This window comes from Anopheles stephensi, chromosome 3 (assembly GCF_013141755.1).
Source record: "Anopheles stephensi strain Indian chromosome 3, UCI_ANSTEP_V1.0, whole genome shotgun sequence".
In the NCBI taxonomy this organism is placed as follows: Eukaryota; Metazoa; Arthropoda; class Insecta; order Diptera; family Culicidae; genus Anopheles; species Anopheles stephensi.
Window position 1 is genome coordinate 86,013,599 of NC_050203.1, and position 24,413 is coordinate 86,038,011.

The window sequence follows — 24,413 nt, forward strand, 5'->3', positions numbered from 1 at the left end:
GCTTAACCACTTAAAGATATTCCATTGAGATTTGAACCCATGTAATTGAACGCATCGTTTGAGAACCCTAGCGCCGTTTTACCTCCTTTAAAAAGTAAAGCTTATCCCAATATTCGCTGATTGTTTTTCATTTTCAATACAAATAACAATGTTATAGTATTCCATTTCTATAAGTTTATTACGGAAAAAGCGCCCTTCACCGAAATTCATATGCTTCTGCATGCAATTTATAGTGGATTTTTGCTCCACATTAACCAGAAGGCATGGTTCGCTTATTCTATTACACTGTTCGGAGTAAATTTTACTAATTAGAGCATAATATCATTAATTTACCCTCTTTTTTAGCACACGAAGCACGAAGCAGAGAACGCTACTTAAGTTCACCACTGACGCACATAGCAACAAAAAAAAACCGCCCCAAAACTCACCGATGCACACAGGTGCTGCTATTCAGTGCCACTCGCACGGTACCATCGTAACGTCGCGTTGATGGTTGTTTAAAAGCATCATAATTCAAATGATGTACCTCTTCTGGTCTCTGTTCGCCACTGTTCGCGACCAGCGAGCCACATGCAGTGAATGCAAGCAACCCCGGTCCAGCGTATCGTAACAACATAACCTGATACCGTTACAGTTCGTACGCGCGTGCTGCTCGAGCTCCGGCTCCGGTTTCCGGTGGGTTGATCCTTGGCCTACAAAATTGCACATCTCACATGAGCGGATCTTTTATGTGCGGCTGCGGTCTTTTCCGCGAGCGAAAAAGATCAAAACCATCGTACCGATGGGAAGGACGACTCCACCGATGGAGGATGATTTGCGAAACATGACTTACTTGCTCCGCCGAGCTTTCTTTCATGGCCTATAATTACGGGTAAGTGGAGTAGTAAGTAAGTCACTGCGCTTTTCCTTTATGGCCGGTGTCCTCTCCATCAAGCGACCCGTGTGCCGACACGGTGCAGCAACAGCAACCCCTCAAACTGTGTTTCTTCTGCATTGTGTTGCTTCTGCCAAGCGGAACGCCATTTCTTCACCGTACAAACCGGGTGGAAACTTATGCACACGAGCCCTCAGCCGGCGTTTCTTAACGATAATAATTTTCTTCCTGCTCATCTACGACGACGCGCCAAAGTTGTGCTCCTGCTCTCCACATTCTCGTATGCAGCGGGTCAGGAAAGCCACCAAATCGCCCACTTTTCTCACTCCAACAAAAGCCCAACCGCAGGTCGATTCCTAAACTATCTTCCCGTTTCCCGCCGTGTTCAGTTCTCGAGCGGGTTGAAATGTCTTCCTGGCGTTCCAACATGCCATCCGCCCGTGGTTCGAAGGAATACTCACCGTTTGTGCTGCTCGCCAAACCAACCTACTCGGTTTTACTTTAATTACGAGAAATTGTTATTCATACGACATACGACCGGGTGGCAGCCGCAGCAGCAGCTCTCCAAAAAGGCCTCGAAACAAACCGACCGGATCCGTAGCATCTGAGCCCTCAGCTTCTTTCTGCTTCTTGCGCTTCTGGTTAACCCCAAAAGGCACGCAGCCCGGGGAAAAACCGGCCATGCCGAGCGGACTCCTTGCACAGCTGTTACAAAACCTAGCCAGAGAAGTACGGCGCAAATAAAACCTTTCCGGACGAGGTGAAAGGGCAAGGGTCCCCGCACAAAGCACAGGAAGAAATACAGTAGATATAACCCTTTTGTGCGAGTCCGAACGAAGCGGGTGCACCACCTTTGCACTCGGAGCGCAGAGCAAAGCCTGACGTCGACTATTGCCGATAGAACCGCCGGGCCAGTTGGTACACCGAGCGTACGGGTGTGTGTAAGCGTGTCTCAGGAGTCGCATTTGTAATAAACATTTGGCACGGACGAGATCCGGCCGAGAAAGTTAGACGGCACACCAGGAATACCGGGGATCATGGTTTTGCGGCTCGAAATTTCCACCCCGGGACCCACCCGGGATGTGGCTGTGCAATCGGAACAGGTTTTTGAAGATGATCTCTGAAAATTACCATCGGGTAATGCAATGCCTTACAAAGGCTCCCGGGATACAGCGATACGGTACGGTACATGCACTTCCAGATAGGTCCTTGCAGTTAATTGAAGTTCTGCCGCAGGAATAAATTCTGCGTACGATTTTGATTGCAACAAGCCACCTACAGAGACTGTTCTGTTGACTCTTGGAACCAATTGAAGGGGAAAATTAATAAATGTTAATCATTTATATTGCTTGCCGCGTAAGGCGAAGCTAGAAACATTCAAAAGGTACACTGCTTCCTGCTTGCTTGAAACATTCCCCAAACTGCTCTAAACTCTCATCCCAAGAGCCAAGCTGTCAGACTGTGCTACTAACTTTAGTCTTATCGCCCTCACTGCCACTGTCTTAAACTCAACTTAACAGAACTGTTCCGAAAAGTGTCCAGAAGCAAAGACTCTTCCGGAGTACAGCAAGCCAGTCTCGGGACACATCCTTCCGGATTCCATCACGCAATCTCCGACGCTTGTGAACTTCACACTTGCTCGTACTCTATGCTTCTTCGGGGGGGAAAAAAAAAGAAAGAACAAAGAAATCTCACCCCACCCCAAGAACGTAGAATATTTTTGCAACTTCCGGTTCAAAATTCGTGTCCACCAGCATGGCGAAACGATTGCTACAGAGCTGCAATCCAGAAACGCAACCAGCACAGTGGGCTTTTACTGGGGGAAAAAAATTCGTTCAAACATTCCAAAGTTTTCGTTCATTTAGTACTTTAGTAGAACTAAAAAAAAACTGCGCCATCTAGTGGGAAATGTCGGAAACTTCTTTTACTTATTCACCTATCTATATGATTCTTTTCCAATATTTGTTCCACCTTGTCCACACTTTGTGCAGTGGTGCAATAGTTGACGAGCATCCTGTGAGCTGCATTTCTTTTCTCTTCCTATTTCCGTTTACAATCTTTTCTCTGCAGAACTTTTTAAAGTTTTTAACTACTCGAGTGAGTTTTATCAAATTGGCCACCAAGCAAACCGAAAGCCCTTTGGTTACCGGTTGTCGCCGTTTTACCTGTTCCTCGATATTTACTACGCTCGGCACGTACATTTCCGTACAATTGAAAGATAAAATCTTGGTCGTTTTGTTTTGCGCTGCAACTTGCTGCAACTGACTTCCGGGTGCTCCGGTAACTACCGCACTGCAAAATGGTCAACAATCAACAAGACTTTGTCGTCGTGTGGGAGAGAGAACTTGAGAGAACTGTGGGACTTCTTGAGGTTTGCTAGACTTAAATCCTTAAAGCTTTTCTTCACATAGATCAAGCGATCTGTAAACAACACCTATCCGCTTTATGCTTCTAATCTTGCATTTCCACCGACACTAAGACCGTTAATTTGAATGTAATTAAACACTACAGCAGTCCACTGCAAGCACTGCGCACCGGCCCCGAGAAGCCAAGAAATACTCCAGACCAGCTCACCCCATTCGCTGCAATTACCGATTTACACAACAGAACCAATTAGCAAAGTTATTCAACTGGGTTAACTGGGTCACCGACATCGTGCACTTTTTCCTTGCACTTCTGGCCCCCGTGCGTCTCCCGGGGGACCCATTGTCCAGGTGTGTGTGAGTGTGTGTGCTTCTTTTCACCGAAAACATCGACGACAAACGCAACGGAACGCGACGGAGATGAACGAAAAAAAAAACGCGCCATGATGCAGATTCCCCACGGGATGCTAAACCGTATGGAAACGGAAGCTTTTCCTTCCAGCATTATTTGCATATTAGGGCGAATTCGAAATGAATCGGAATCGTCGCATGTTTACTTCGGATTTGCCGTCTGCGTTCATCCATCCATCCATCTATCCATCCGTCGAGAATGTGCGGAATCCGAAAATAGCACCACTCACGTTACGGACATTAGGTCCATTCGGAGTGTGCACGGAAGGTGCAATCAAATGGAAAATGTGTGCGATCAATGCTCGGTTGCCCTCGAGAAGTTCGGCGCCCTTTTTGTGGAAGCTCTGGAAGCCCAGTTTGGCATGGCCAAGAGTCTCCCGGGAAAAGCGACTCATTTGCATCCGAATAGTGCATTGAAATGATTTTTACGCCTTTACATGGTTATAATTGCGACTCTTCTCTAGTGAAGATGAGTGCCCGATGTAAGTCCAACCATTTGAGGATCTTTAAAATATTCCACATCTTTGATATCTGTTCAAAACATATTCTGCACCGAGAATTCCCCTGATACCTTACCATTTCCATACGGCCCACGTGCCGGTGTCCTCGAAATGAATCTGGACCGATTGAAAACAAATTGCTTGACTGATGTGGATGCTCCCGAAACCTCTACAATGCTGATTGGTTTCAAAGAGTCCTGCAGAGAAATGTCACTCTCCCCCAGCAAGTGGTAATGCAGTTTTACGACCTGGCCGGAACGCATTTGCCATCGAACTCGTGTGCATTCCTAAATTGCATCCAATTTTGCCTTCTTCAACACACATTCATCGGAAAGGTTTCGCAGGACGGATATAGCTGCATAGTACTTTTCGCTTTTAGCACTAGACGACAGGGTAAGGTAAATTGAAATTGTCTGTAGGATTTCATTTTCTGTACCACCTTTTTTTGCCTACATTCTACCTTTCAGAGGCAAATTGAAAGGCTCTTCTTTGGAAATTGATTTCATTCCTTAATACAATGTTGCTTTAGAGGAATCTCTTAGCAGGAACATAAACAAACATTGAGATATGGAATGGTTGGTCTATACCTTGTGATTGAAATCAAGCAGAAGCTGGAGTGCAACAATTCCAGTATCATTAATACTGATTATTATATTGTTTTAATTGTTCAATTTGAGGAAGCGATAGAGGAAAAATATCAGAAATGTTTGTGGAAATGGAGTGGATGTGGATCTACTGATCTCTAAAAGAATTCTTATCATTTTTTTTATTAGGCTTGTTCGAATGGCCTCACACATCCGGAGAATGGCACCGGGCGACTCAGATATTCTTAGATGCACCCACCGGGAAAAGCTGACTGACTCTGAGGGATGAAAAGCACTTCGGAAGCATGTTAAAATCACAAAGCATTTGTAGTACGGAATAAGTTAAGAACATACCTAACATAAACAGTAAAAATTTAAACTTACCACCCTTTCTTGCTAATTGCCTAATTAAAGTACTTAAAACCTTTCACTATACAGACCACAACCATACCATAGTGCAACTGCACGGAAAACCTTAAAAAAACAAGTTCCCAAACCAAGATCGGGAACAATACGATTAAATAATTAATTAAAAACCACCCTCCATTAACGGTCGGGGCGCCGCGTTTGCGTTTGCTTTCGTTAATTAAAATGAATGCTACACAAACTCATAATTTAATGTTAGATCGGCCAATCAGCACCGTTCATTGGCTAACAAATTATAAGATACACAGCGGCACGCTGAAACGCACTCATTAAAATGAATCGTACACATTAAATGAATCGTTATCTGGTTGGCACGTTGGTCGGCACGGTGGCGGTTAAAAACTGTCACCCAGACGCAACCGCATGCCACCCATCACTGACACAGTAAAGCGCCGGACCGAAAGAAAAAAATCGAAACGATCGAAGTTCGGATTAATTAAAAGGCAACACAACAACAACACCGCACACCAGGAGAATACCGAAGCTGCCAACTTTTTTGTTGTACTAAGAAGAGCAAAAATTATATGTGCGCTATAGTAAAATAGTAAAACATTGATATAATATATATATATATATGTATTTCATTTGTAATTATATAATATATAATATGTTCAATAAATTCCACCTGCTTATTATTTACAGTGTTATTACGGTGTAAGCCAACGGCCACTGAAGGGAGATAAATTGTGCGCATAATAATAACAGCACCTCTAACTGTGGGCTACACATATGTGATGGTGGCGTTGCTGAGGCGATAAAAAACGATTCCTTTTTTTTGCTGCTGCACAAACGCCCATCCTGACACACCGCTCGCGTCCCACCCGTTGTCCACTCACCAACTCGACCGAAAGCAATTATAACGTGAACACTCGCTTTGCATACAGCAACAGCAAACAAAACAATTCCCGCCGATTTTTTTTGACGAATGTCCCACTGACAGAGGATGAAGAGATTATCGTAGAGAAGGATCAAAATGAACCCAAACGACAACAACAAAAAGCACACACACATATCAACAAGGATTCGGGTGCGCATCATGCAACAACGAACAGCCGGTGACCACCACCCTTGGGTTGGCATTACATTTGCGATTAAGTTGTGCATAAATTAGTAACACCCTGGCATGACCGGCCCGATAGCGGTCGCGTTTTGTTGTCGGTGCGCTGATGTCGATAAATCTGCATTTTGTTTCAAACGCGCACAAAAAAAACCCCAACGACTCTCGATGCATCAATTGATCTCGTATGCAGTTGTTAGTTATTATTTATTCACCCAGTGGCCAGCAAACCACTAACACCCTAGGTACATCCTGGAGCTACAGAGATAAAGGCGTACAATTGTAAGTACACATCCCCTGCCTCCAGCGGTTCGCCAACGGTGTCCATCGGTGAAGGTCGATGAATGTCCATCGATACAATTAAATGTGCGTCAAGTGCGGAGAACAGAACTTCCCTAGCCCGTCAGAACCGTCAGTGCGTGCAATCCATCAAACGGACAACACCATCAGTGCGTACATCATTATCCCTTATCAACAGTGACAACAGTGAGTGAGAGAGTGATGCATCAAGCATGGTTAAAACAAAAACCAACCCTTCCGAGCTGCAACAAGCATTAACAAGATGGCCCCGGTGGTGGCATTAACGTAACGTTCTGAGCGATATTTTGTTGAGACTTGTTTGGGTTTTTCTTTGGTTTCCCTCGCTTAGCTAATCTAATCTGCCTTGTTTCTGCCTTGTGGCAACAACATCTGCCAAAGCCTCACCCCTGATTCCGATACTAGCATTATGCTTCTGTGTAGTATTCATATACGAAGTATAAATATCCATATACGTACATCTGGTGTGGTCTTGAGTTAACTCTACGAGTATGATGAATTTGATTTTGGTTTACTTGTTCACTTCTTGAGGAGCAGCAGCAGCTGGAAAAGAAGGTTTTGTGAACAAATTAACGTTGATAACTCCTTCCTCTTCTTCGTGCCGCTTTACTAACGCTTCACACACACACACACGCGATATGTTCTTCCGAGCCTGTGACAACCTGTGCCTGTGGCTAAGAAGCTTATTAACTGCTGATTAATCGCTTACCGTAGCGTAGCTTGCTTGGATGCCTCGAAGTTCACAATATTGCGAATGCGCGTGTGTTGATTTTGCTTGCCCAATCAATTTGCATTATGATTATGTTTTTGTTTTCTTACTTTTCATTGCTATGCGTTTTGTTATTGTATTGTGTTTCTTGCTTACTATTCTTATTCCCTATTATTAAGTAGCTGTACCCCCACTTCCGTACCTGGGTTATGGTGAAAACAATTCCTTGAACAGCTCTCTCTCTCTCGCTCTTTATATGTTTGATTGCTGGAAATTACTATTGCGATTGCTTCATCTCGCCCTGTTTCACTCTTGAGTACTCTCGAAACCGATTTCCATAGGGTTCGTGTCCTGGGTTGTGATGATGGTGCTGCCAGCAGCATTAGTGGCCAGCAAGACCACCGCCACTCAGGTGTTAGGTGGGTCGTTTGTGCCGTTCCTGTAGCGACGAATGGTTCGGAAACCGTTTAGTTGTCCCGCTTGAACACTCCCTTGGCGTCGGTGCGCACGTTCACTGCGTCCGGATTCACGCAGGTCGGTATGGCATTCGACCATTTGCCGTTCTTCAGACACTTGAGCATCTTGGCGCCACGCAGCTCCAGACCGGCATCACACGTGAACGTGATGCTTTCACCGATGGAGTAGTAGAACTTCACCGATGACATCCGTCCGCTGATGGCGGTGCCGGGATACGAGCAAGCCTGTACACCTGTTAGAGAGAGAGAGAGAGAGAGAGATAATAGCGAAAGAGTGAGGAGATCCTCACCGAAATTGTTCGACAAATCGACTTACACTTTGGTAAACCTCCCGACCAACGTCCATTATCCTGACAGGCGATGATCGGTTGTCCCTGCATCATGTACTCCGGATTGCAGTTGAACTGTACCACATCACCCGCCCTGTACGGTGGAGTTCCCTGCGCGTAACCGTTCTGAGGTGCTCCCGGATGGAAACATTGTACCTCTTTAGGATGAATAAGGGAATTGTCGTTGAGAACTTCTTGTCTGGATCTTCAAAGCTAAAGCAACTTACCGACACACGATGGGAAAGGACCGCCCCATTCACCCGTTGGCAAACAGATCGCCTCACTAGGTCCCCTTAGCCCATAGCCCGGTGGACAAGAGAATGCTGCCCGTCCCCCAACTTCCCGAGACAAAATGGCGACCCGAGGTGCGGATCCGTTGCTGCTCGGTTGTATCGGGACCTCACCACACTCAACGCTTTCGCAGACGGGTAACGGTGCACTCCAGTTTCCACTCGGTAAACAAGAGATCTCCGGCGTACCGATAAGTGCGTTACCGTTTGTACAGGAGAATAAGACCCGTGTACCCATCATCGTTTCTCCTGTGCTAGCGGAGAGTCCTCGTCGTACCTGAATTTCGTTACAATGAACCGCCTGCAACGAGATACAAAAGGGTCAAATTGCAATAAAAGATCCCTGCCCGCTTCTGCCCAAAAACAGTAACATACCTTGACGATCACCTCGACCGTATGCGTGTGGCGTGCTGGTGTGACACAGGTGAAGCTACCAGAGTCATCCTTCACCGCGTGCATGATGCTGATACGATACTCCAACTGTGGATCGCGACCCTCATCCGAGCTCCAGCCCTCTGGATACTTGCTGCCAGTAAAAAATCAACAACTCTTCAAGAAATCTAGTCTCCCTAAATCAACCGGAGTTGCAGAACATACCGATAATCATGGCTGACATTCCACCGTGGATTTCCAAACCGACGCATCCACAAACACTCGAGATGTACGGTGGTACCCGGGTACACGATCAGCTTTCCATCGTTGCTCTGCGCGATGGGGCCGTTCTGGTGGCGTATCAATATGGTTGGTGGTTTTTCCACTGCGAAATCAAAACATGTTTGTAATGTGGTGCGCCCGACATGTATCGCATTCACAACACACACTTACTTGCATAGTCATTCTCTTGATTCAACCCAAAACACGATGGCTTTTGACCGCTCCACTCCGAACGGACGCAAGTACGCACACTAGTACCGATCATTGCGTACTTTCCGATATCGACACAGCTGTTGAAGAATTTGTGACAATATATTTGTAGAAGATAAGATAACATCCACCTGGAGAATTCTGCATCGAGACATGAGGACTTGAGAGTAGCCTAACTTGGAAAATAAAGCTTAATAATAATTGAACTAAAAAATCTGCTTCATATGGCAAAACACGAACAAAACAATCCAATTTGGGACAAGCTCATCCCACACGAAGTTTACTGTAAAGCAATTCATCCCCGGAAAATCACTGTTTGGTCAGCAATTTCGGCCAGAGGTGTCATTGCATCACAATTCTCGGGATACGACTCTGATGTGGCCATCACATCTCCCTTGAAATTTCCTATCTATAGATCACCGATCGATGATTACTTTATTTCCATTCTGATTAGTCATAACACGTAACTTCCAATATTCTATAGACTTTTCCAAAATAGTTCCCCGGCTCTGAAAATAAATACTACTCTCGACCGATTGCTGTACACGGATGTGTTTTCAGCTCGTAAATACAGCGATTTTCTAGAAACTCCTTCACCAAACATACCAAACATTGCCATTCTGATTTCAATCCGGATACACAGCATCTATTTGTGGAGAACTGTTTTTTTGTCCATAACCAACGCGACGTACGCAAGCAAAGTACAAAAACACTCTCCCCCAACACCATCCTGCCTGCTAGCCATTTACATCCACAGCCACCGACAGGCTGTTGTTGGTGCCAAATTTCCAGTTTCTAATTTCCACTGCCAACCAACTGGCGGTACACCGGCAGGAAAATGCTTTTAATTGGAAAATTGACAAATCGTCGCTACGCGTACAGTGTTTTCCTGCGTGGCTGCGGGACAGAGTGTTGGAAAAAGCTTCAACCCAGCAGTAGCGCAGACAGGCACACTCAATGATTCATTTTCAATTCAATCATGCAATATGATACCTTTTTTGCCCAACGTTGCCACCGGGCACTGGCAACGCCAGGCTCGGGTCTATCAAATTAAATCGCATTCATTTCCCGCTTCATCAACACGGACAAGGCGCCTTGTGGGCGGTTCAATCACAGCACAGTGTCCATCGCCAATCGTCCTCCCATTTTCGTTCAATTCGGTCCTTCTTCCTTCGCCTTCCTTTCATTGCGCTACTCACCAGCGAGGATGTGGGATTGTGTAAAACACGCCAGAAACCCCCAAAAAGGTTCGGCATTTCATTCATCCGAAATCAGTTAGCCATCGAGCAGCACAGCGTTGGCGCGCTCCGTCACGGCTTCTTGGCTTGGCTTAATCAGATAAAGTTTTCCGGCCTTCTCAGTTTTTCTTGCCTTTCGATTCCGGTGCGTACGTCAGTCAAGTGCCATTTTTATGTCGATTAGCAATCGAAGTGTGATGTTTATTCAATCTCTGACACAAAAGTTAACGAACCGTTCGACGCCTCTCGCAGTTTTTCGCAGTAAAAGGATGCTCTGCTTTCTCCTTTTTTTGCTCAATAAAAGATTTTTCTCAAAATCGGGACTGAATGTGCTTCCTGCGCCCAGATTATTGAAGGATGCGACTAAATAGAGGAAGCATAAACGAAAAGTCATAAACACTAACAAAACGGTCCACAGCTGGTACCGGCTGCCGATTCCAAAGCGAGATTCGAAAGATGAAAACAAAATTAAAAGAAACTCGCCAGAGCTCACCTTCCGCCAGGCTTCGTCTTAAGTTGGCTCATGTTGGACTAATTTCACTTTTCCACGGAAGCAATTTTTTGGAATTTAAAGGAAGTGCCTTTCTGGAGAGGCATAAATAGTCACATCATTACAATAAGCTCCACCTTGAAGTCGCCGTACGCGAGGAGTGGACTTTAGTGGGTAAAGCTACTGCTAAGAGCACCGTGAAATAAAGAAGCGAAAAAACACAGTCTCTCAAGCAGCGGGAGGTAAATCGCTTTATTTGATAATGGTAATGGAATGGGTGAGCGACCCGCACACACACACAATCCAGCACCAGTGGTGAAAGCTCGAAGCAGGAAACGAGGCCCTTCGCGTCACGAATGATCACAATTGCGTGAATGTGTCTGCTGAGCCACTGATAAGGACAGCGTGTACCGAGGGTGTGAGACATCAGCTGCAAAACCGTTTGATCACTGTACCGCACCGCACAGCGGACCGTTGCCAGCGTGTACGGTGGTCAGAGTGTTCAAAATTTGTCATCGAAGGCAAAAACTCGCAAAACAAGTTCAAGTGGAAAAAGTTTGCGAGGAAGCGGCTTCCCTTAACGAACTGCAGACACAGGTGGGTGTAAACATCAAATGAATGTCGCCGCTTCCGGTAGATAATGTTTTCCGGGAACTGTGGTTGTTGGCGAGCTTGTTACATCTTGCTTTTGCTGGGCTAACGAACTGCACAAACAAGATCTTTGTTAGAATTATCATAGTAGAGCTTTGTCAATTAAATTATCTATAATTACTTCTTAAGAATGATTTAATTTTGATTTGAAAGCGTGTAAAACCAGTGCACGCTTCGAGATATGATATAGGATATTTCAGTTGTTATGGTGTTAAACTTATCAACGCTGATGACAACGGGCGCTGATGAAGACTCGGACATGATTTGGACTTGATAAACGGTGTGGTGTTAAAATGTGCTGCGATTTGAATATCATCTGCTGTCCCAAGATGTATCGTAGCTTGATTTCATATTATAATTATGAAACTCGAATCTCACATTGTTTTATACATTTGGACATTTAACAGAAAAACACCTTCAAGCTAAACAAATTAAAGCTGTCCAAATCGCTTCATTCTACGCTCCCATAGTGCGCAGTCCCTGGCTCACCGATTCAAAAATTCAATTGCCATTCAGGGAGTTATCCCCTTCATACACACTTCAAGGCTTCCACTGCTCCCAGGACACAAAGCACACCGAGGCTGCAAATACCCCAGGATCGCTACATCCATTCTTCAGTATCAATCCGTACGGCACAACCGGCGGAGCAACTCGGAACTCTCGCCCATTTTAACAAACAAGTGGTTCTCGCACAATCGAATACTGTAACACCATTCACTCGGTAACAAGCATTTCGAGTATTGAGTGGGCTCCGGGACAAACACCCCGGAAACAAAAACCCGTGCTGCTCCAAGCCTGTGGCTAACTGTACCAACAGTTTTAACTAACTTCAACATCAACGCCCACCGTACAACCTCTTTCGCTCGGGTGTTCAATTAGAGCACGAAAAATTAATCCAATCCTCCCAACAGCTGCCGCGCGCCTGTGTGTGTGTGCGAGAACGAAAGTGAAACGAAAGCGCACCAACAAACAAACAAAAAGCGACCGAAAATTTGTGAAAAATTTGCATCGAAAATCACTCCACCCTCACCGAACAGGCCGGCCGGGAAATCCCGGCCACCGTCAGGACGGGCTTCGATTGAAGTGGTTCGAGCGAGCAGCATCTGAAGGACTTGCCCGCGTACAACAATGCAAAAAGTGAAGTGATTTCTCAGTGTGGAATTAATACGATTTTCCCTCGATAGAGAAGTGGTGGATAGCAAGTTGGGGGAAAAGGGCACCCAAATTCGTTACAGCGACTAAAATAGTCAAACTTTTTGCCCGTCCGTTCCACCGCCACCATGGATGAAGTGCACGAAAAGATGAAGAATTTTTTAATTAATTCCGACACGAGTGGTATCGAGTTGGGCGAGTTTCTAGCGAACCGGTTCCCCACACCGGTTGCACCCTATCTTGCCCTCCTGCCACCGGACGCTGGCCAATGGATCCGTCGGCGTTTGGGCTACCCATGGAAAGCGGGTGTACTGCTGCTGCTGCTGCTAGTGCTCCTCCTGTTCACCGTGGCCAACCACACGACAGTCGGCGGAGGCGAAGGACGACGATGGCGCCCACTGCTGGCAACGTTGTTAGCAAATGAAGATGTAAATGAGAAATGGAATTAATTTCGCGTAATGAACGCTTTCCCTCGACGCAAGTTTACATATTTTCGTCGAGCGGACCCTTCGCTCCGTTTGAAGTGCATCCTTCACTTTTAAAAACATCAAAAAACCCGGGACTCTTTCTCTGTTTTGCAGTGCATTCTCTCCATGCCGGCCCAGTTGCAGAAAGCGTTTCGACCGCCGGAAAGTTGTGGTTTCTGTCGGGCAGTTCACGGAACAGTTCCTCGGCTGTCGAACGTAAGTCCGGCGGAGTTTGCCCGCAACTATGCGTACCGTGGAGGGCCAGTCATTGTGACGGATGCCACCGTAAACTGGACCGCCGTAGAACGCTTTGACTATTGGTTCTTCAAGCGTGTGTACGAAACGCACGGAGTCGGACCGAAAGCGGAACGGTGTCAGTTTTTTCCTTACAAGACGGGATTCCGAGACATAAGGGAGGCGTTGTCACTGCCGGAATCTCGAGTCCGATACGACCCAGGCACGGAACCGTGGTACTTCGGATGGAGCAACTGTGACCCAGCGATAGTTAAGGTGCTGCGAGAGCATTACCAACGCCCGTACTTTCTACCGGCTGATTCGGAGAACAGTGCTATCGACTGGGTTTTTATGGGTGGCCCTGGTCTTGGAGCACACATGCATGTACGTAGTGTAGATAGAAAATGGAGCAGAAGACAAACTTTCGCAAAATTTCAAATTTCTCCCACAGGTCGACAATGTCCGTCTTCCGTCGTGGCAGTCGCAGCTGAAAGGAGCCAAAGAGTGGATTCTTGCGCCACCACCGGAATGTTTCTATCAGTGTGAATTCCTGTCCGTCGTTGTTCAAACCGGAGAAACAAGTATGTGTTCTTAAAATTCACTGAAAACGTTTTCGTAATTCTCTTGATTCGCTCCCTCAGTTGTGCTGGACACCAACAAATGGTATCACAAAACCAACGTACTTCCCGGCCCGATCAGCATCACTGTCGGAGCCGAATATGACTAGCAACTTTTAACTTACCGCGATATGATCGTCGTCCCCGGTGGAAACTCCACAATATCCTCCCGTATCTCCAGATCGTTGTAGAAGCTGACCACGTGCGGCTCATTGTTGCGGAACATGCACGACCCGTTTGCAGACGGTATCCGATGAAACAGTGGATCATCGTCATCTAAATAATACAATATACAATATTAATGTGTGTCACTGTCAAGCCAATAATAAATCGTAATGTTATCGTACGTACCGCAATTCATTGATCGTCCTATCCACTGTCCATCTTCGCAGATAATTTTCCACGTCGTCTGTTCACCCGTGATGGACGCGATACAATCGAACGTTATCTCCGTCCCGGATGGGAAACCTTCGTCACTGCCTTCATCCATCTGTTCACCGTTCTTGTACACCAGCGAGCCGTGGATCTTGCCCGGTGGACCACACTCTCTACCGTCGTTTTCATCCTCGGACGAGGTCACATTGTTACCGTCGAGCACAATGATTGAGCTGCTGTCATCATCGCGCGATTTGCGCGATGAAATGTATCCACAGTTGATCGTTTCGGGCGTGAGAGATCCCAGGGCGCAATCTGATGAGAAGACAGGATTATGTAGTGAGTTAAAACGCACAAAGTGTTAGAAAGTTAGATCACTTACCCATCTGTACCGATGACGCACTTCCCATTCCACTCTCGCACTGGATCATCACGGAGCTACCGTGCGCGATGGTTAGTCCAGCACGATATCCTCCCTGAAAGTAGGCACCTTCTTCAATACTCTTTCTATTTAAAGGATCTCTAGTATCTCCGCTTACCTGATACATTGCGTGCATTATTGGTGGCAGGACACAAGGTGCAGGTAAACACTCCGGTAGAGAACTCACAGCCCACTCACCGTTCCAACAGCGTAGATTCGAAGGACCCTTTAAAGAATTGTTTTTTGAACATTAACCTCGTTCCCAAAACACCTCAGGGATCCCATCCACTACTTACCTGTGTGTTATAGCCATGGTCACACTGGAAGTTGATCATCTTCCCATTCTCGATCATCTCCATCGGTGTCAGGGAAGCGGTCGTAGGTCGCACCGCATCAAGAGTCGTCAGATCTACCGAGGCATCGTAGTACTTGCCATGTTCAGTTGATGGTACGAAGCAAGGCTCTAGCATTGAAGAAAATGAGGGTTAAACTGCACTCTTCTTACACACCTGTCCATTCAACTTACTCATACTACACGTCGGCTTGGTCGGTTTCCATCGGCCTCGTACACACTTTGCCGTCGCGTTCGGATTGACAATGTTCGAAACGTAACCCTTCGTGCAGGTTACCCGCACAATCGTTCCCGGACCGAACGTTTCGTTCGGATCCTTGCCCGGGCGTACAATTTCCAGCTGCGCATACGGTTCACTAGCCAACGGTTCGCAAGGTCCCTTAAACTTTACCTTCCGTGCCGGATCCATACTGTCCACGTCGGTCTGATTCGCTGCCTTCCGATTCGCTTTCTGGGCGCGCTTCGTTTCCTCCATCGAGCTGGCCGTATCTCGCTTGCGTCGAATAATCTGCGACTGTAGCTTCTCCATCAGCGTGTACGGATTCTCGTCCAGCGGTGGTTCCGTGCGATTACGGCCCCGGTACTGCGTCGTACGATACTGGTTGCCTTCGTTCCGATGGCTAGGTGTAACTTCCGAAGCAAACTGCCAGCTCGTATGATACCGGCCAGTCAGTGGCGGTGGGAAATAGTTACTGTAGATATCGTTCTCGTTCAGATGATCTGTTGTACGATTGCTTTCGGCACTCTCGACAAAATCCAACCGATAGCGGGACTGTTCGTTAATGTCCGGAATGGTAATCGGTGGGGGAAGCTTCGGTTTCCGTGCCTTACCTTGCTTCGCTTTGTGTGGTCTTGGTCGTCGAGTGGCAGGCGAAGGAGCAGGTGTTCCTACGAGTTGACCCGTTTCCGTCTCACGTCCATTCTGCATACCACGGTTGCGGCTTACCGGGTCTGACTCCGGATACGAGTGCCATCGCCCATCCTGTACGTGAATGTCGTCGTGTGTCGGCATCGTTCGTGCCTTATTAAAGCCAAGTAAATTCTGTACATAATTCCGATACTTTGCCTTTATCCGTTCGTAGTACTTGCTGTAGGCCTTCTCCACATCCGAAAGCTCGCGTCGCTCTCGCACCATCGCGGTACGGAAAGCGCTTCTAAGCATTGCGTTACGACTCGCCTCGATGCTACGCTTCGCGCGAAAGCGTTGAAAGTCTTCGAAGGTGTAGTGACGCTTGGAAGGGATCTGTCCGCGGTACGGTGCAGCAGAACGCTTTGCGATCTCATGCTGCTGATATGCGTCGTGCTCTTCTAGCTTACGCTGCAGATATCGATAGTGCTGCTTGAGCTGATTTGATCGGTGGAAGCGCATACGAAGATCCAGCGAACGACGCCGACGATTCCAACGCAACCGAGGATGCTGCCCGGGCGTACAGATCGGTAGCTCTGTTGGACTCCATTTCCCTCCTATACAAGTCGCTCCGGGTGGACCCGTTTCAATAACGTAGCCCTTGTCACACTCGTACATTATCTGCTTGTTGTTGATTACCTTCCGCACGTACGGCCGATAGTCGTACAGGCCCATATTACCCACCAGCAACACCTTTCCATTGGGGATATACCCCGGGAACTGACAGTACACCTCCGTACACTGTGGCATTTCTCCAGTCCAGTTACCGAACGAGCAGATCAGCACGTAGTTGTTCGGATCCGGGATTGGTTTCCCACCCGGAGCAGTAAGGTTATAGCCATCCTTACACTTAAATCTCGCCCGCATCCCATGTTCCGTTTTCGGTGCCAACACCATGCCAAACTTGGGCGGCTTGGGCATCGTCTTACAGCGAGCCGGAGCACATCGCGGTATCACGCTCCACGTTCCATTATTACACGTCGGTGGTGACAAGGACGAGAACGGAAATTCGTAGTGCTCGTCGCAGATTACTTCCAGCACTGTTCCATGCTTCACTTTCGAGCTACTACCACTCGTCGGCACAATTGTCGTGGCGTTTACATCAATGTCGAACTCGATCGGAATCACCTGCCCTTGAGATATGGATGGGACGACACAAGGCGCCAAGCACTGTGGCAACGGATATCGCCAACGACCATCAATCTGACACACGGAGGAAGTGTTTCCCACCAGAAGCATCTCCGGATGACAACGGAAAATTATACTCGCACCAAGACCGGTACCGCTTTCGATGTTTTCCAGCCAACCGTTGTACAGAGTGCCCGGATGTCCACAGTTGATTTCTATCATCATTGAGAAGACACAAAGCGGTAAGCTTTTGTTCCAAATAGGTAATAATTCTACTTACCCTTGCATGCTGGAAGTGTACCCGTCCAGCGCTTGTCTGCGCCACATCGACGAGAGCTCTCGCCCACAAGCGTATATCCATAGCGACACTCGTAACTAACCACGGAGTTGTAGGACGTGCTTGTGTAAATGGCCTTACCATTCCTCGGATTTTCCGGCGATGGACACTGCACCGAAGTTACCACTGAAACAAACAATGATCCTCTTTATTGACTTTGTTTACATTTGGTTGTTTACCCAACATTGACAGTCCTAGATAGTGACAGCTGTACCACTTAAACAGTACGAACCTGCGGGATCGTAGTATACATGAACACAAACGAAACCAAAATGGAAGCAAACTGTGGTATAAACTAAGCAGTCGTTTAATTTCTTTCATTTTATCCCCCGTTTGTGATTAGTAAAACCAAAATTCTCAAGCGAAACGAAACGTTCTACAAACTACGAGTGAATGAAATAGGAGAAGAAGGTGCGTATTATTCTACCAGTTATTGCATTCGGTGGAGTTGTTAGTTAGTTGCGACAAAAGGAGAAACAGTGAACCTCTGCCATACGTCCAATCTACTTGCTTTTCCAACAAATGCTTCGTCCGCGCGAACATACAAGCCTCCAGTTAAGTGTCCACATCGCTCACAATTTACTACACCTAATCTCACAACTCGTCATCCCAAGCTTTTTTGGGGGCAAGAAAATCACCACCGCCAATCGCTAATACTCGCTAATACACAGATCGCTTCATTTTGTTTAACACCTTCTTCTACTGTTTCATTGCCCGACATTAAAGAACAAAAACCATAAGCTCCCGTTTGGCTGTAAAAGTTACGAGGAATCGTAATAAAACTCAAAATGGTACAACAAAACATAAGACCTGATAAGCAGCACAAACACAAACGTAAAAACCCAAACTTCCGGCTTTTCCTTCCGTTCCGTGCCCATCCCCCAATCGGCTGGCCTCCCAACCCATGGCGTGGCATGTTGTGGTTACCGATTACGGTTAAACAAAATGAAACGAAATGAAACAAGTATTAGAGATTGCGGCAATGAATTTATTCAAGAAATAAACGTCACACTTGAGTACAATTTTAATCGCGTGCCAAGACTTATGTGACAGTTTGATGCGAGTCCGTTTTGCTCCCTGCTTGTGGCCTTCCCTGCTTGCCCTCCTTTCCCTCGCTGTTCCCTTTCTATCGCCCATTGTGTCTATATGTTGAGATTTTCTTTCATGATCCATTAAATCTGTTGTGTCTTGACTACGCTCTCGTTGTCTCTCTTTCTACACCTTAATCCACATACACACACATACGAACAGTTTGCTAGTAAATTCAAAGCGACACTCTATTCTACGGGTTTTCGCTACGTAAATATTTGCTTTAGCATATGTCTCATCCTCAACCCCATCCGCATCCAGCGTCCCCTACGTCCCCACGATAAAATCCTGAACTCCCGCACTCGCCGCAAAGCAATAAGAAACGGTGAGAATGTGAAATGATCGTGAGAAGCACTTAGCAGCTTCACTCGTCGTGCTGACGTTGGCTAATTTTAAGAGCGATAAATTTGGGGTAGCGCGGTAGCTTCGTAACTCTTTTTTACGCTCTACCAGTGCCGCGCTTTACCTCAACCATCTGCCATGTTTATAGCCCCTATGGCTCCTAAACACTACCGAGGGGGGAGGATGTAAGTTATGATACTGTTTTTCTGGTCATTTTAATGTACTACACTCTGCCACGAAAGGCCACGCGCATCTCTGATCAACGATCAGCTAATCGTGTCACGAAACACGGCAGGCGGGCGGCCGGTCGGGCGAGTCATCAAAATCGGTAGGACTTTCGATGTCTTCTATCCTTGTCACATTGGTTCGAGTCTTTGCCAAGCAAGCTACTACACTACTAGTAGTGTCTTAGTGTATTCTCTTGAATGGGAGGGAAAACATTGGAGTATGTAAACCATGAGATAGGTACGCTGTCTATACGATACGTGGTCTGAACTGAATCTAGGCCCTAACGCACTTGGACCCTCTACGTTCAACATCTGTCAATCTAGTCAGCCGCAGGTAGAGCTTTAGTAGGTTGCAGCATTCAATGTTTGGATGTTAGTGGAGAAAAAAGTGCACGAATAGTTAGTACATGCGTTAAGCTCCCAGTAAACTTATAACAGGAAGAACTCCAATGTCCAAGGAACCAAAACTGTTGTAACTGTTTAAAAAGGGGTAGAAAGCTACTTACGAACACAGGTCGGCAGTTCCTTCGGAGTCCACGATCCATCAGCCTGACAGTAGCGCTCAGCTCGTCCAACCAGCTCATACCCTTCACCGCAATGGTACGTTACCTTGCCTCCAAACGTGTAACTCTCCCCTGCATGCCAACCATGGGCAGGATCCGGGGGCTGTCCACAGGAGCGTGCTGGATCAGAAAGCAAACCGAAACACGCAATTTCATTCCAAGCTCGGCTTTACAGCTCCATCTAATGACTACTTACGTTCACACGAAATATCCGGACCGTACCAGCTCGCCTGTCCATCAACGGCCAAACATTTGGCACGCGGAAACCCGGCCGTAGCATAGCCCGTATGGCAGTGGTACTGTACCGTTGAGTCAAGATCAAAGGTGGCCTGCTCCGGGAGGGCTGAGTGTCTTGCGTGCTCGATAGTCGGTGGTTCCAGACAGTAGACTGCAAGCAAGTCAATCGAGAGGGCGCACAAATATTTCAATCTTCCGGTCATTCACCTCAAGGTTTCAATTTATACTCACTGTTCTGCTTGCACACCGGCTCACTTCCCGCCCAACTTCCGTCCGCCTGACAGAGTCGGCTCTGAAGCCCAACCACGTGATATCCATGCGGACAGGTGTACGTAGCACGCGATCCAAAATGCTTCCCCGAAAGCGTCACCGAACCTAGGCTAGGTTGCGTGAGATCCGGACACTCCCGGTCCGGCTTGATGCAGGACATACCGCACGCCCCATCACACAGACACTTCTTCTTCTTGCTCTTACAATCCTCATCCGACGAACATTTGCGCAAACACTTTTGACCCTGTGGAAAGAAAGGAAATTCAAGTTTCGGAGCACCTCACCCTCACTTAAAGTCACCCGTCGCGGACAGCTCACCAGCAGCGTTGCTTGTTCCTCGTCCCGTGGACATTCGGTCGAGGGTGAATTCCTCGGATTCTTGTAGACCCGCCCATCGTCATCCGCCTCGGACGATTCCTCGTCCTCGTCCCATTCCGAATCGTTTTCGTCGTCTGCCTCGGTAACGGCTGCCGTTGGGACGCAGTAAGCTGAGGAGAAACAATCGCCAGGAATGCAGATATTTAATATAAATATTGCCCGCCAAACATGCACCTGCCCGAAAGTGCAAGAGAAGCCGCTTGCGTCGGGGTCGGGTCACGATCGACGTACTGGCTGCGTTCCAACGCTCTGTTGTCATTGTTTGTGTCGGTGTCAGTACTACTCGCGGTACTTATTTTAAGTTCCTTCGTCTCGAATGAGGTAAGCCGCGGTTTCGCTATAGGAGGTCAAATAAGAGGGAACGGATCTAGAAGAGTGATCGCGCGCGGGGTGAAAATAATGAAATTCCTCAACATTGGCAACTAAATAGCTAATTTACAAACTGATCAGCGAGGAATGCCTGTCAACAACGTACGTGTTTCCCGCTTTCTTCTTGAAACAGAAAAACATTCTATTTTTGGAGCCTTGCAAGAAGCTTAATGTTGGTATGACCTGTACAGAGGCTGTACAGACCACAATCCGCAATGCTACAATTATTTTTTGAGCTCGCTATAAGCGCAACAAAATCACTATTTCCTGTTTGAGACCTGGGTAGTGCATAGGAAAAGGTCATCAGTTGGCGTATTCCGGCGCGCAGCTGCGATTTGTCACTCTCGCCTTATCAGTCGCGAAAACGTGCGCCCGAGATGCGTAACAAAATGTCACGCCATCTCACATATCCCAACAAACACACATACACTCGGGTATGACACGGTGGTAGGCCGCAGCTGCTCTAAAAAAAGCCATCTACGACTGTGTCGACACATGTGTATGCGCGGCCCAACCGAGACACGTTGTCTGGTGCAGTCGAAACGGAAACCCAAGAACCGGCGACCCAAGTACTTCCGCTGCTGGTGCTGCCGGGGTTTACGCACCAAAAGGCAAGTGTGCTGGCAGAGTGCGACCGCGAACGATCGTACGATCGTCGTTGTCGGCCGACGCCTTGCGAGACTTGTTGGAGCCATTGCACTGGTTTGGCGGGCGCTGCACTGCATTGCACACCAGCTGCTTCTGCTGCGTTGCCGGGGAAAGCGAGCATAGCAGACGTGAGCGTGAGTGTACGCGCACCGAAACACTGGCGACCGGGGCGCAACATTTCGCGATCGCAAATCCCGAAATAACCAACCCCCCGGGTACGTGTGTGAATTGCCGGCGTACGTGCCGCAGTTTGCCAGACTGTGACGAAAGCCTGTCTTGTCGTTGATCTCCCAGACTCGCACACACCGACACACTGGGGAGCACACACATTTGGGCAATTGTTGGCAGACATCGTGGCTAGACGTGTGCACGAACGACGCAGCAACCAGACAGACAGTCTCAGACGGCACAGATCTGCACCGAACGTCACCGTCACCGTCTCATGCAGGTCTCGCAGGACATGTTGGAGTTGTTTGATCGTGGAATCGTTACTTGGAGACTGCGACACACTTTGTGTCCGTGTGTCGGTGCGATTTGTTTGCCGGTTCGGGCCACCGATTTAGTAGGGGCCGGTTATGACACACGCCGACGAAATATGCTACTTAAGGTTAGTTAACGGATCGTACGGATCGTATGCAGTGCGCGCGAGACGAGATCACCAAACGAATGATGACAAATCCGGACCGATTACGTGTGACTGGTGCCGGGTGACAGCACCGGGGAACATAGCAGCGAGGGCTATTTTTGTAGGGCACAAACGGCTTTTGTGCGCCAAAGTGCACCGAAAACAAAACGCACGCGCTCCCGGTCGATTGGTTTGACCGCAAAGGTCACTAACTCGTTTATTGCCGCCAGGTGAACTGAGCCGTATCCATGGCAGGGAGTAGTGCATCCGAACTTGTCTGCCGTCATGCGAGGCGTTGCCACAATTTGTGATGGCGTGCTGAATCAGTTTGTTTGTGTTGTGCTGACTTATATAACGTTGACGTAGTTGGAGAGAAGTGATGATTCCTTCCATTATGTGATCCATCCACTTGATGCATTGATTTACTCTTTAGTCGGTGTTTGATTGGATTTTAGAATAAAATTTGTTGGAATTCCCGGAGAAAAGTCCATACAAAAATCTCTCGAAAAGAAAATATTCAAAACTTGTTTACTTTTATCCTAATTTCTGGGATTTGCAATTCCCCAAGTCCTTTCCCAGTACTAGTTTTGACACTCTCGATTACGCACACCTGATGAAACAAGCGCGTAAAAACCGATGTAAACATTTCAAAATCAGCTGTCCCGGTCCAGGACGGACGGAGCCGAAAGCACGGTTGCGAGCGATTCGGCCCAAAACGGTCAGGATTCGCGCCGCACGTGAGAGAACACGTGAGAGCGCTCACTCACCCATACTGACGCGGAAAGAGCGCCCACTTACACACACGCACGCACACTCTGCTTCGGGTGTGCAAAAACAAAATAAATAAAAACCCCAGAACGACCTTCCCGTGTCGACCAGCCCGAAAAGCCAACCCGGAATGTCACCGATAACGACGATGGAGAGCGTGCTCACACACTCAAACACTCTGTCCTCATTATTTTTTTTTTGCGAAAAAACGTGCAGAAAATGGAGAAAAAAGCCCTCACGTGAGGTGATGGAGGATTCTGAGGGCTCGAGAAGAATGCAAGGTCTCACGAAAAGGAGGCGTCACAGGATCTGGTTTCTCGTTTGCTGGATTGGCACTTTTTTCTGACTCTGCGCTGCCTTTTCGTACGTACGGAGTGCGTAAAGGTCATGGCCTGTTTTGCACTTTGGAAAATCGGGAAAAACGCTTGACACTACTTACAGCAACCGACCGACGTGACCCGACCCAGACACAGCACCCATTTTACACCCAAAGGCGATGTGCTCGTAGGAGCAGCCTCAGATTGCCTGACGGAAAAGGCTCACCCGTTTTCACCAATATGGCTGACAGGAGCAGCCAGCAGAGAAGGTTTTTCTTGAGCAGCAACATTTTCCTTTACAACACACTTGGCCTCGTCGTTGTCGTCGTCAAAGTGCGCGTTCCACTAAACTTCGCGTCAAGCGATGCACAATTTCATACGGGGAGGCCACCGTTTCTTTTTGCTTTCACTTTGCACTTAATCACACATCACACACGGTGGGATCGATTTTCCAAGCCCCGAAAAAACGCACAGCTTCCGGAAAACGGGACGCACACGGCCGCACAGCTGCACTACTGGGCACACGGGCTGCTGCAGCTCCTTCGCCCACTTGCCAAGGGATTTTTTCGCCGTCGTTCGCTTTTTCGTTCCTTCTACGTTCGCTTCTGTTGCTTCCTCTGTTCGCCCGTGATTTTTTGCTTTTTCACTTCACCGTCCGTGTCCGCCTGTGGCTGCGTTTTGCTTGGGACGCGCGCGCGAGCAAGCAGCACTAGCCGAGAGCTGCTTCCACTCGCTAACAGTGTCGGCGGTCGATTCTCACGACGATTTCACAACGCTCGGTCGCCGCGTTCTGCGACCAGTCGATCCGATCCGATCCTTGTCTGTTATGCCACAACCGTTTCCGAGTTCCGCTTTTCAACAATCCGCATCTTCCCCAAAACCCCGACGTTACGTTAGGGTGGGTTCAATTGAACTGTTTTCATGACTGTTACAGCAGAGCGACATCAGTTCGTCGCGAGAGAGCGAGTTCTGATGCTTTGGTGGGAAAATCTTGTTGGTCGCTCACGGAG

General features: G+C 47.6%; 2 protein-coding genes across 2 annotated transcripts; one reads left to right on the top strand and one right to left on the bottom strand.

Moving 5' to 3' along the window:
* Window positions 1-5,716: 5,716 nt before the first annotated feature.
* LOC118513912 lies at window positions 5,717-24,371 on the bottom strand. The gene is made up of 18 exons (XM_036060253.1): window positions 23,630-24,371; window positions 20,617-20,786; window positions 20,260-20,542; window positions 19,988-20,179; window positions 19,735-19,911; window positions 17,514-17,696; window positions 15,373-17,448; window positions 15,143-15,309; window positions 14,965-15,072; window positions 14,808-14,901; window positions 14,402-14,740; window positions 14,176-14,326; window positions 9,163-9,281; window positions 8,935-9,094; window positions 8,713-8,863; window positions 8,275-8,638; window positions 8,035-8,205; window positions 5,717-7,951 (listed from the first exon to the last, which is right to left on the bottom strand). Exons 1-18 carry the CDS (start codon window positions 23,691-23,693, stop codon window positions 7,710-7,712), a joined length of 5,211 nt encoding a protein of 1,736 aa, XP_035916146.1. The 5' UTR covers window positions 23,694-24,371; the 3' UTR covers window positions 5,717-7,709.
* On the top strand, window positions 11,829-14,396 carry LOC118513958. Its single transcript, XM_036060356.1, has 4 exons — window positions 11,829-13,160; window positions 13,314-13,817; window positions 13,885-14,014; window positions 14,075-14,396. Exons 1-4 carry the CDS (start codon window positions 12,861-12,863, stop codon window positions 14,158-14,160), a joined length of 1,020 nt encoding a protein of 339 aa, XP_035916249.1. The 5' UTR covers window positions 11,829-12,860; the 3' UTR covers window positions 14,161-14,396.
* Window positions 24,372-24,413: the final 42 nt, after the last annotated feature.

Excerpts from the sequence above, each read along its gene's own strand:
- LOC118513958 (XM_036060356.1), top strand. The coding sequence starts at position 12,861 with ATGGATGAAGTGCACGAAAAGATGAAGAATTTTTTAATTAATTCCGAC. Across the intron at positions 13,161-13,313 it reads CGTTGTTAGCAAATGAAGAT|TGCATTCTCTCCATGCCGGC; the intron begins GTAAATGAGAAA and ends TCTGTTTTGCAG. Across the intron at positions 14,015-14,074 it reads TGTTCAAACCGGAGAAACAA|TTGTGCTGGACACCAACAAA; the intron begins GTATGTGTTCTT and ends TCGCTCCCTCAG.
- LOC118513912 (XM_036060253.1), bottom strand. The coding sequence starts at position 23,693 with ATGTTGCTGCTCAAGAAAAACCTTCTCTGCTGGCTGCTCCTGTCAGCC. Across the intron at positions 20,180-20,259 it reads GCCGGTGTGCAAGCAGAACA|TCTACTGTCTGGAACCACCG; the intron begins GTGAGTATAAAT and ends ACTTGCTTGCAG. Across the intron at positions 9,095-9,162 it reads TCAAGAGAATGACTATGCAA|TGGAAAAACCACCAACCATA; the intron begins GTAAGTGTGTGT and ends TTGATTTCGCAG.